The 13,412-nt window shown below is 33.3% G+C and overlaps 1 protein-coding gene across 1 annotated transcript in view; it reads left to right on the top strand.

Annotated features, from left to right (window-relative positions):
- LOC132264416 (ras-related protein Rap-2a) overlaps positions 1-12,733 on the top strand; it is a 122,473-nt gene extending 109,740 nt beyond the window's left edge. Inside the window, exons 3-4 of the mRNA XM_059764626.1 lie at positions 8,394-8,511; positions 11,568-12,733. Coding sequence (XP_059620609.1) covers positions 8,394-8,511; positions 11,568-11,725 — 276 coding nt within the window. The 3' untranslated portion in view covers positions 11,726-12,733. The remainder of the gene's footprint in view (positions 1-8,393; positions 8,512-11,567) is intronic.
- Positions 12,734-13,412: the final 679 nt, after the last annotated feature.

The raw sequence follows: 13,412 nt of genomic DNA, 5'->3' as shown, positions 1-13,412 counted from the left end.
ATTTTTAATTAAAATTTGATTATTTCATAGCAAATTCTGATTATTTTCTGAATATTTGATTAGAAATTTAATATAATTAAATAATTGTGAATATTCGCGAATATATTTTCATTCATTGACTGAAAATAATCTTTTGATTTTATTTAATTCAGGAATTTAGAATTTTTTTTTGTAATTTTACTTGGAAAAAAATCATTTTTTCTATTATTTTATTCACAATTTCATTACTTTGTAATTTTTTTGTCATTTTACTCGGGAAAATAATGAATTTTTTGATTCTGTTATTTGAAAAAAGATTTTTTTTCTTCACTTTTAATTTGGAAAATAATCATTTTTTGATTATTTTATTCAGAATTTGATTTTTGAGAATTTTTTTTATAATATTATTTGGAAAAAAAACTTTTTTTTCTATTATTTTATTCAAAATTAGATTTTCTTTCAATTTCACTTGAGAAAAAAATCATTTTTTATTATTGTTTTTTTTCGTGTATTTTTGTAATTTAACTTGGGAAAATAATCAATTTTTTTTTTTGATTATTTTATTCAAAATTTGATTATTTTTCAATTTTTACTTGTGAAAAAAAATCATTTTTTTATTAATTTATTCAAATAATTAATTATTTGATTAGAGAACATTAAGTTTCATCAAAAATCGCCCCTTGTGATTTGCCCCTTGGATTTTTTACAATTGTTTCTTAAGATAAAAATCTCAAAATCTTTTTTACAAGAACAAATAAACAGTTTTTCAAAAATACAAAAGAAGAAAACTACGATAAATCGACTTTTCATAGCTTTCAATTCACCCGACGAAATAATATTGTGAATTTTTAGGGGGTGGTTTTTGTGTGTTGAATTTCTTCGGCGCTTCTTGCACATTTTTCCAGCTCGAAGACAGAGAGAAAGTGGAAGAAAAATTCTGCTCGACAGACATTGACTTGAACTAGACCTTCGTGGAAAGTTAAATATTTACTAAATATCGCGGTGCGGCTGCCAACGAGGGCTGAGGAGAAGAAGTGTGGCAACATATAAAATGTGACATAAACAAGAACAGTTTGGTAGGAAATATGAGAACAATATTCACACATAAACACTGTGAATATGTTTTCTATGAAAAGCGAGAGAGAGAGAATGAAAATTTGGCCAGACTTTTTTCCCTGGGCAAATTGCCAGGGAAGAAAAATGATTTAATGTGTTGATGAGATTATGTTTGGAAATTGTGTGTGTGTGTGTGTTTTTCGTAGGGGAAAGTGGGGCAGCATCGTAATGGGGCACATTGCTTAGTGACAATGTACAAATTGCAACAAAAACCTAAATAAAGATAATTCTTTTTGACATTTTTGAGGTTATGGTTGACTTTCAAGCTGTTTTCTAACCAAATCTGAAGTCTTTTTCGATCGGAATTCTTAATTTTGTCAAGAGAAGAGAAGAATTCTCAGTTTTAACACAATTTAGATGTTTTTTGAGGGTTATTTTATCACATAACCTAAAAATAAAGCGATCAAATTGATTTTTCTACACAAAATCATTTTTTAAAAATGCCTCAATTTGATGAAACGAATGTTTTTGCTGCGCAAATATTCTTGTACAGTAAAAACCGCGAAAATAACCAAGGAAAAGAGACATTTTTCTTCAATTTTAGTGATATTTTTGAGGTTATGTTTAACTTTATGGCTTTTTCTCAGTCAATATGAAGTTTTATCGCACAAAAATGTTCAAATCTGCTAAGAAACAGTGAAATTTGATAATTTAATCTGTTTTATATTAAACATAACTTCAAAAAAGCGAAAAATTTGATTTTTCAAGCAAAATTAAGCCAGAATTTGATTAAAACGGAATCGTTTCCTGTTCAAATATTCTTTTTAAGCAAAAACCGCGAAAATAATCAAAACAAAGAGATATTTTTCAGCCTTCAAGTGATATTTTTGAGGTTATGTTTGACTTTTCGGCTTTTTCTCAATCAAAATGAAGTTTTTTCGCACAAAAATGCTCAAATCTGCTAAGAAACAGTGAAATTTGATAATTTTTTATGTTTTTTTTTATTTAACATAACCTCAAAAAAGCAATAAAATTGATTTTTAAGCAAAATTTATTAGGAAAATGCCTCAATTTTCAACTTCTCAACTTCTAAACACTTCTTTTCAAGCTGTACACCACTTCTAACCTTAATATCTGCCCCTTGAAAATGACAATAAAGAGGTAAAAATAAGAAGGGAAAAGAAAAGCATTCAGGTGAATTCTTTATCATGTTTTTCAGCAATTACTGTCCATTTTGTTTGCTTCTCCCTCGTCAATTTTTACGAGGAAGTCTTCGTGGAATTGTAAACAAATGTTGGAATGAATAGTGTTGTTGGTCGATGTAAGTTAGAAAATGGCCAAACTTCTTGACTTTACACCTTTCCTCGCATTTCCCAACATCAAGTGGCAACCGTAAAATGTAATTGACAGACGTGCCGAAAGCCACCTTAAACAAGGGGGCAATTAATTACACGTTTTCCTTTCCTGACATCCTTCGAAGTCGTCGACTAAGTGATGACTCTATTTTGAATTCACTTCAAAATCATCTTAAATTCATATAGGGGAAAATGGGGCAGTTTGGTTTTGGGGCAATTTCGTTTTTTTTGGAATTTCCTCAGAGATTTTCACATTAATCAATTTATTAGTCTTAGCAAATGACGAAATTTGCCTCACACTTCTTGAGAACATGAATTTCTTGAGGTTTCCTTTCGATATTTTTATCAAAAATCGACTTGAAACCACTGTTTTTGGACATCTTTACTGATCATAACCTCAAAAATATCACTTAAAGATCTTCAAAAACTCCGTTCGAAAGCTTTTCAGCTCAAAAAACATCTCTTGTGATTTGTCAATGATCTTAAAATGCAGAATCACAGTCAAAATTGCTCAGAAAGTTGTTTAATTGACTATTTTTGAGGTTATGTTCAATCTTAGCGCAATTTGTCAGTGTTTCTTGGCATCAAAAGATCAAGAAAGCACTGTTAATTGCTTGTAAATGAATAATCGTGCCAAAGACTAGCAGAATTCACGTTCTAGAATGCAATTATTCACTACATTTGTCCTTAATTCGTGACATAACCTATAAAACCGGATTAATACGTTTATTTCTGCGTGAAAATCGAAGGAAATTCGATGGAAGGATGGTGGAAAATGCACAAAAACCACCCAATGGGGCAGCGTTGGAATCCTTCGCGGGGCAGTTTTGACTCTCTGCGCTCTGACAGTCTGACATAACCTCACTTTTGCTTCGCGCTCGAAGTTTTCTTGTGGAAAACATTGAAATTATTTCACAAAAATAAGATTTGTGCTCAGTTAATCGACTTCTGTGTTAAAAAGTGAGGAAATAAACGCGTAAATCACTGATTAGAGAAGAATTTTCCACTTCTGACGCTTGCTTTTCACTAAGGAATTTTGACATTTCGTGAAAATGTCGAGAAAAGTCTCAAAAATAGTATTTTAAAGGCGATTTTTAGGGAATTAAACAGTCTCAGTGTGTAAAGAAGACATCAAATTGATCATTTTCTTGCAATTCAACAATTCCACGATGTAATTTGTGGTAAATAAAAGTGCATTCTAACACTACCCCACGGCGGGGCAGCGTTGGAATATTTACAACGTCTTTTCATTCTCCTTTAGAGCGAAAACCATCAGTTTTAATGTCTAATTTGAGGCATTTTCTGAAACTCAGTAGATTCAGCCAATTTGCTCCACTTTTTCCCCAATAACTTGTCAAAGAATTTTTCCTGAGACCGTTTTCCTTGGGAAGACAGTTAATTTTCTTTATCAGTCCAACTTTTTCAGTGATAATTTCTTTTATATTCAAATTTGTAAATTTATTTGTATTTTGAACTTTCATCCTGACAATCTTACTGCTTACTTACGTTTCTATTGGTTGCTAATGCAAATGTGGAGGCATTCCAATAATCATACATTCTTCATTTCTATTTGCGCTGTGCTGTCAATGCGAGTATTTGTCAACCTCTTGAGCAATTCCCTCCTTAATTCTCTCCTCAACTGTGTCTCGTGGCGTGAAGAAAGAGACATTGCAAAAGGGTGGCAATTTGTGTGTGTGCGCGCGTGTTGGAAGAGGAAAAGGGAAAATTAAGTATTGATTTTGCATGAGTCGCATAATTTTTCCACCCACAACACAATGTTGAATGATGATTATTGTGACCAATATTCATCATTATTTCTTCCTTGTTTCTGTTTTTTTGTCCCACAAAGTGCGCATGAAGTGCGCCGCATGTCTTAAATATTCACAAGAAGGGAAAAAGGCGTGCAAGACGCTCGGAAGACTGGATGAATGGGCGAGAGTTTAAGATGAGTGGTCAGGCTTCATGTCGCCTCCATTTAAAATTAAAGAATGGAAAGAGGCGCGAAGGAAGAAAGTGAACACGAAATGTGAGGGTGAAACCAAGACCACGAGAGAGAAAGAGAGAAAGAAAGACGATTCGAAGGATGAGAAAATGTCGTATTTTATGTAACTGACAAGGGGTTGCTCAAGTGAGGAATAGATGAACCATTTCAACCAGAATAATTAAGAATATCCAGGAATTGATGGAAATATAAGTCAAAATTCCATGGAATACGCAGAATAGAATAGAAGAATGGCAGAAATTCACAAAGTGTTCTTATTCTGAAATCTCAAAAGACTTTAATAGAAAAACTTGCACAAATTCCAGGGCGAATTTTAAATTTTAAAGTAGAATACATGGAATATATAGAATATATTTATTAATCATTCATAATAACATGCTTTTATTAGCCTAAATTATGTCCATCGACGTCTCAGTGTTGATAATCGAAAGTATTTCAATTCATCTGCTTTACAAATATCATTTTGCTGGATTTGTGATGAATAATTACTTATTAAAACTAGTCAATTGATTAAATTGTGACATGAAAAAAGGTCAAAAACAGGAAAATATGTGAAAAAAAACTTGCCACGATCTGGATTCGAACTTACAAAAGTAAGATTGCGAAGTAAAATGACGCGAATATGCAATATTAGCAGTTTTCCAAAGGATTGTTGGGGAAAACTACATTTTAGCCTTGAAAAAAGAGTTCTTAGAAGCAGTTTCAGACCTGATAAATAGCATTTTAGGTGAAAATACTTTATTTCTCTGATAAAAAAGCAATTTCCGAAATAATATTTAGTTTTTGAAAGACTTTTAGGTGAAAATTGAGGGAAAAATGCTGATAAAGTGAAGGAAAATACTTGAAAAAGGAAAGAAAAATGATAAAGAATTGTGAAAAAATCGAATTTGCAGGAGAATCGAACCTGCGACTTCACGATTCGAAGATTTGCGCTGAAACTTGTGCAAAGGTCTTTCAAAAACATAATTACGAATTAGGAATGGAGCAAGGGTTGCTCAAGTGGAAGAAAAGTGGTTTTCATTCCTCAAAATTCCAACAATATTCCACAATTCATTCCTTTTCATTCCAATCCATTCTTCGGAAATATTCTTTGAGCACTTTTCGCTCAATTTTCGTCTGAAACTCTTTCTAACACTCAATAAACTGATTCTCTTCAAGAATAATCTCTAAGAAATGACTCAGAATTGCCTTTCTTTCTCTCTAAGAATTTTCCCTAACATTCTTTTTAACACTTTAACGTCAATTTCGGCTTAAAACTTCTTCTTGCTTCTGGAAAATATAATTTTCCATCTTGTTTTCCGCAAAAGTCGCTTGGAAAGCTGCTAAAATTGCATTTTCGTGTCTTTTTCTTTCGCACATTTGCGTTCATGAGTTCAATTCCAGCTCGTGGCAAATTTTTTTTCACTTATTTTCTTGTTTTAGACTTTTTTTCATACAATTATTTGAATCAATGGATTGGAAGAAAATCTTATTTGTGCAACAGATTCATTAAATGAGCGAATAATGAATATATTCTTTATTCTATAATTCTTTTTCACTTCTTTTTCCTTTTTCGTGTATTTTTCTTCATTTTATAGCTTTTTATCAGCGTTTTTTCCTCAATTCCTCCAAGAATTATTTCTTATAACTCAATTTGATGCTCGAAATTGCTTTTCTTTCACTAACTTTTTACTCCGAAATTCCTTTTTAACGCTTTAATGTCAATTTCTCGGGTTTGAAACTATTCTAAATGTTATAAAAATGCTATAAAAACTTTTAAAGAGTGTGAAAATGGAAGGAAAATGGCGCGAAAATGCGATTTTAGTAGAAAATCTTGTATTCCGACTGAAAAACGGAATATTTACAACAAATTCCGCATATTCTTTGGGCTTTTTGATGTTTAATTCTGCCAAGAATTTTATCCATTCCTATAATTCTCGTTCATTCTCTCCATTCTTTGATATTCGAGCTGAAGTGATTCGTTCATTCTTCAACTTGAGCAACCCTCGGAATTGAGGGAATATTTTTGTAATTATTTCGAAGAATATTCCATGGAATGAATGGAATGGAATGGAATGAAAACCCCTTTTTCTCCAACTTCAGCAACCCTTGGGTTTCTGCCAATTTCGTTGGTGAAAAACGGGGGAAACGCACGGTGGAAAAAGACGAGAATGGAAAGTGTATCAACGAATATGGGCTATTAAAAAATTACGGCATTTAAATATTTTATTTTTAATTCACAACATGTTCGATAGAGAGCGGAAATGTCACTTGGAAGGGGCGAACAAATGGGTGGATTTACATCAATATCCGGAGCTTTTTTCCACCGTGAATTTTTCATGGGCATTTTTTTTTAAAGACTGTCGCGAGTTGAATAATTCAATGAAGTGTGAGGAAAGAGAGTGAATTTGCTTCTCACTGTATATTAAGGGGGCGCAAATTGCGCCGGTTTTTCCTCGCAAACCCACAAAGTCTCGCTGAATTAGTGAATAAAGTCGCCTTTGCTGCCCTTCTTGTTTACTTTTTTCTGCCTCGGCAGAGTCTCGATTGTCGCCAAGACTTGTGCGTGCGACAGGAGCGCCAAAGGAGTCGCCATCCGGTCTCCCGGACGGCAGGGTTGGACATTTGCATGGCGGAATGCTATTTAATGCCAAATTGACATTCATCGTGACGCAGCAATAAAGAATCATCCCTCTTGCTTTGACTATTGACTATTTTGAGAGATTTTCATTGTATTTCTTACACTAAAATATCAAATTTTAGTTTATTGTTGAATGAAAAAAGATCAATATTTCCGAAAATTACCCTAAAAACGTTTCGAATAAGTTTATTTCAAGAATTCTTTGAAAATATCTTAAGATAATTTTTAGGTTATGATCCAAAATGCATCCAAAGGAATAATTGAAAATTCAATAAAATCTTAATTTACACTTTCAATGTTTCTTAAAAACTAATTTCTCAGTAAGTTTTTTTCAAAGTCATACAAGTAAATTTGAGGTTATGATACTTTAGATGGTTAGAAAATTCTTTGAAGTGCTGAAAAATGTGAAGAAAATAAGGGAAAATCAAAGAGTTACTCAAGTGGAAGAAAAGTGGTTTCCATTCTTTTGATTTCTTTATATATTCCAATCCATTCCATCTATTCCATTCCATTTCTGGAATATTCTTTCGAATAATTACAAAATACTCCCAAATCGAACTTCAATTTTTTCGCAATCGTCTTAGACAGGAAAGACTTTTGCACAAAATTCAATTTAGCAAAAGATCTTGAAGTGTCGCGAGTTCGATTCTCCTTCAATTCTGATTTTTTTTTCATTTCTGTTTCATTTTTCCAGGATTTTCCTTCACTTTCTAGTGTTTTTATCAGCATTTTTCGCTCAATTTCTTCAAGAATTATCTCTAATAACCTCAATTTGATGCTCAAAATTGCTTTTCTCTCAGAGAGAGAAATTTTTCCCACTCTTTTTACCACTTTTATGTCAATTCTAGGTCTTAAAAATGATCAAAAGAACTCTTTTCGAAGCCCAAAATGTAATTTTCCACTAAAAGTCGTTTGGAAAGCTGCTAAAATCGCAATTTTACGTCATTTTCCTTCGCAGACTTTCCGTTGTGAGTTCGAATTCAGCTCACGACAAGTTTTTTTCACATATTTTCCTGATTTTTTTGTCTTTTTTACACCACAATTTAACCAATTTGGCTAATTTTGGGAAGATTTTAAATGCCTTTCAATAAATAATTCAATCTCATTCTTTAATCTCAACTTAACATTTCATTCCATGGAATTTTTCACTTAAATTTCCATCCATTCCTGGAATATTCTTTAGTATTCCAACTGAAACAGCTTCAAAAATGGTTAAATTCATTCCTTAACTTGAGCAATCCTTGGGGAAAAACGCATATTTAAGGTGTTGCAAAATTCTGAAAGTGTGAGAAAGTCTAGTGTACAGATTAAAGACACATTATCTCCCCCTTGTCATTGGCAATAATTTATTCAATGCATGTTTTTTCTGTCTCTTTTGCAGGATATATCAAATATGAAAAATGTTATAAGTCGTGTTAAGGGAAGTCAACCTGCACCTATTCTCCTAGTCGCCAATAAACTAGATTTAGAATGCCAAAGAGAAGTCTCCACACAGGAAGGTGAGTTCATTTTTCCGCGCGCATTCGTCATTTTTCTTCCACCAGCCAAACACACACGCTGAAGATTGAGAAAAATCTCTGGCACGCGATCAAAAGTTGCAGGATTTTCTCCCTTTTTTTTCCCCATTCTTCCCTTATTTTCTTCCCGTTGCCGGAAGAACTGAAGGTGAATTAACAGCAGATGATAAGATCAAAGGCAGGACTTTTCCACAATATGTGGTTTTGTGTTTGTTGGTGGCAAAAAAAAGCAATTTTCCTCTTTCCACTTTTCACCACCATTCAAAAGATGCAATTTTTGCCAATCGCGCAATAATAAATTGACTCAATAAGAGCGAATTTGAGTTGAACAATAATTAGACGCAATTTTATTGCAGTTTTTTTTTGCCTTAAATATTTGGAGCAATTCTGAGTCACACACAAAAATGTTAAACTTCAAACATGTTAAAGTTTAACATTCCAAAAACGAATAAGAAAAAAAACAGCCCTTGCTATTCTCATTAAAATAATGTTTTAGAGTTTTAAGCGCCATCACAATGTGTAAGAGAAGAAAAAATTGTTTAAAATTCAAGTAAATAATTAGTAAATCCGTGATAAAATGAATTTACTGTAAACATAATTCATGTTTATGCTTGAAAATTAGAGCCAAAATTGCAGATTTATTCGTCTTTGCAAGATATTTGCAGATTTAAATCTGTCATGTGCTTTATGACACATTCTTTTAAACAACCTGCTGGAGATTGTGTTAAAATTACACACTCTGACGATATAAAATGGCTTAACACATGTTTGCCCCAGAATGGCAAATAACACAAGCGCAATTTTTTAGCTTTAAATGTTGTGACTGAGAATAGCAAAGACATTTCTTAAGCCAATATAACACATTTTTAACATATTTTGTGTGACTCAGAATTGCTCCAATTTTATATCATCTACGAAAAACATTATTATTAATGTTGTTTAACTTTTACAACATTTTTTTTTGGCTAAAGAAAGAATTACTTTAAAAAAAAAATCCATGTTTTTTAGGAAATAATTATGATAGTGACCAAAATAAAGCATTTCGGAGGGAGTGTCACATCGTAGAACGAGACCCAGTCCAAATTCCCTTAGATTAGATTAGAAGGGGGGGGGGGGGAGGAGGGACACTCTACCGATTGCACCACGGCCGTTCTTAAACTTTACCTAAAATTGTATGGTTTTTCATTGAATTTCAACTAACTCTCGTTCCACGGTGTGGCGCTTCCTCCGAGGCGCCGACCCGTCCCAGGATCTAGGGTCCACGGGTTTTCTAGAAGTGTCCGAAGAACTTTATGCCCCATTTCATTGGGGGTGGTCCGGAGGTTGGGTTGATTTGTGCCAAAAGAAGCAGAAAAAGACCCTGGAAGAAGTGCTTAAGGCCAGGATTCAAGGATGGTATCGGGGTGAGATAGCCCAATTATGCTCAAGAGGCTTCAGTCAAGCTCTGTGAAGCAGAGGACTGAGTGTTGAAAATGGCTCAAAATCAGAATCAACAGAACCTCATCGATTTTTAACTTGTTGACATGATCACAATTTTGAAAGTTTCGTGAGTGTCTTTTGAGTCAAAATCAGCCTTCGGAATTTTTTCGGGAGGGAAAAAGGCTTTCTTAATGCAGCCAGAAATGTTATTTTGTTGCTTTGATTTGTGCCGAATTGATGTGTTTGAGGCAGAAAATGATAAAAATGCTCCTCAAACTTAACTTTTACCCCAAAAGAATCATCATGGAGTGTCTTCAGCGCCTTAAGAAGGCCAAAAATTAACCCTCGGGCGACAAATATGTGAATAATGTGCATTATTAACGTACAGATGTTCTCCTGCGGTTATACGAGAAGTCCCGGGAGCAAAATGAGACTTCTGCAGGCGATCTTGAGTTGCCCCACGAGATGGGGATCAATTTCTTCCCCTTTGCAAAAATTTCTCCATCCATTTTTTTTGTCCAACCAATTGTTCATCTTCTGATTACAATTGGATTTGTCTTATATGTTCACATGTTCAATTCATTGATTCATGAGACTTAAGCACTAAGCAAAGGATGAAGAATTTGGGAATTCCATTCAATTAAGAAGAAAGAAACCTTCAAAACTGAAAATGTTTATGGCAAGGATTATGTATGACATAATAAAATTTGGATTATCGTTGCCTCGACACTGCAAAGAAGGACTCTTCAGGGACTAAATAGCGCGCATGGAAAGAAATTATTTTCCGTCTCTGAGCCTCTTACGCGAGCGCAAGAAAAGAGATGCTTATATCTCAGCAATAATAAGGAAAATTATCAATATAATATTAAAAACAATTAAAATAATTATTCTATTATCCATTTCCGATGCCATCGATGGCAATTTGATACTCTAATTGAAGTAAAATCTTAAAATTGAGACATAAAGCAATCGTGTTGATTGATTTTGAGTCAATTTTCACTCAGTTTCTGACTGATTTTTCACTCCAAGACTCGCAAATTTCTCAAAATCAGTCAATTTCCACTGATTCTGATTTTGACAAATTTCAACACTCAGCCCTCTGGAAAGAGAATAAGTCAATTATGAGGCGGATAAATTCACCAATTCAAGAGTATAAAACACATAAAACACTTACTCAATAGTGTCTGCTGCAAAGACGCACATTTCCACACTTGAAGATGGTCTTTTTCACTACTTTTCCGCGGTGAAAACTGCATTTTTTGATGAATTACGGCACTTTTCACGATAAAAATACATTCTTTTCCACCATCTTTTGACAAAAACTGTCTTAACACCGAAGAAACAGAGACAAATATACTAAATATGCTGAAAATCTATTTGTCTCTTTCGCATTTGCAGCGAAGACAGTGCTGTGGTCACTGATGAGAGGGTAAAAGTTCGTAAAAGTTTGTCAACAGTTGTTATATTTTGTAAAAATGTCCGGATTTTAACGAAAAATCACCTCTTTTTACATACTTTTTGTAGATTTTTTGTGGAAAAAAAAAAGCAATTACTATCGTGTTTAACAAGCTTTGTCACACTATTTCAACTATTTATTTTCTTCTTTCTTTCTGTGGCAGGAAACACCCTCGCAGAGCTGTGGGATTGCCCGTTTATCGAGGCCTCCGCCAAAGATCGCATCAACGTGAACGAGGTGTTCGCCACGATAGTGCGAGAGATGAACATGACGTCGGAGAAGCGCCAAAAGAAGTCCTACTGCTGCTGCACGCTGTTATAGGGCAGCAGCAGCAGCAGATCACTCCTGATCGGTGCACGCGTGAGTCGCCACGACGCGGCATTTCTTTAATTTCTTAAAAAATTCTGCATAAAAGGAGGAGGAAAAACCCTTTCTTTTTTATTTTTAGGCTTTTAAGCAAAACTTCTTTTTTTTCTTCCTGTCTCTAGCTTAATTCTTTCTCTACATTTATATTGTGTATAAAAAAAAGAAACTAATTTTGTTGTGTTTTTCCTTCTCTTTTCGTACAATTTTTGTTTTTTTTACTATGACAGAGAAAAATCAATTTGTCTTTGGCTTTTGAGACTCAAGAGAAAGAGAGAGAGAAGAAAAAACACTTTTTTACCGCAAATTGATGATGATGAAAAGGAGGAGGAAAAAGATATTGAAATCATGTGTATTTTTGGGATCAAAATAGCAAAAAAAAAAAGGAGAAGAAGAAGAAGAAGAAACTGAAGAAGAAACAATGAGAATGTGAGGTGAAAAAAAATATGTCGATAATAATTTTTTAAAATAATGTGGAAATGAAGATGAAGAAATGGAAAATCTTGTAGATTTTTTCTTTCTGTTTTTTTTTTGGTTCATTCTGGGCAAATTCTTTTTCTATGTGTGTGTGTGTCCATCGAAGAAGAAGCTGAAGAAGGAGAAGAAGGAGAAAAAATGGAAAAATATATCAAATAACTAAGAAGAAAAGAAAAATAGGTGAAAAGAAAAACAAGGAGCAAAAAAAAAATATTTGTAATTGAGAGGAATTAAAATGAAAGTGAGAAAGATGAAGAAAAAGAAAAACTTTATAGTGTTAAAAGAATAAAACATAAGAAGAGAAGAACATTTCAAGAAGCGTCAGAAGATGAAGATGAAGAAAAGTGTGTGGAAAAAGTGCGTGTGAAAGAGAGAGAAAAAAATAGTTTGAATAGACAGAAATATTTTTGCACAACTTCGTGAAGACAAACAAGATAAAAAATTTAGAGAGAAAATAAAAAAAAACATTCAGTGTTTCTACCAAGAATAAATGGCAAGAAAAACAATTAAAAGTGCGTAGAAAGATTTTGCGAAGACAACAATTTCATGAAAATCATGTGTTTTTTTTGTTTCTTTTTTTTCTACTGTAATTAATCAAATAACACGGCGCAACACTTTTCTGTCCTTTTTTGAAAGTGTGGATTTCTCTGATTCCTTCAGAAGTTCGTCCTTTTTGAGCCTATTTTCCCCTATTTTCTCCCACTTTTCTGCACTTTTGTGCTCAAATCTCGCCCAATTTCCAACGGATTTCCCCCAAATTAGACTCAAATGACAGATATCGAAGGGGTGAATGGAAAACTATGAAAAGTCGATTTATCATAGTTTTCGTCTTATGTTATTTTTGAAAAGTTTTTTATTTGTTCCTTCTGTACAAGAATTTTAAGATTTTTAACTTAAGAGACAATTGTAAAAAATCTTATTTAACTAAAAAAGCACAAATGGAGAAAAATTTCATGTTTTACCAATGAAAAGTCAATTTTTCATTGTTTACGCTGAAGAATTTTCCCCCAAGAAAAATGTCTCAAAAATTACAGTCAAATACATAATGTGACGAACACACCTGATAAATAAAGTGGCAGAGCGTGGATTAATACACCTCACGCCTCCTGCAGTCCTCCGCCAGGAAATGTGCCCAATATTGCCTCTAGCTCACCTGATAAATACACAG

This window comes from Phlebotomus argentipes, unplaced genomic scaffold (genome assembly GCF_947086385.1).
Source record: "Phlebotomus argentipes unplaced genomic scaffold, Phlebotomus argentipes genome assembly contig_51, whole genome shotgun sequence".
NCBI classification, from domain to species: Eukaryota; Metazoa; Arthropoda; class Insecta; order Diptera; family Psychodidae; genus Phlebotomus; species Phlebotomus argentipes.
Note: the sequence above shows the minus strand (reverse complement) of the source record. Positions and strands in the feature narration are given on the sequence as shown.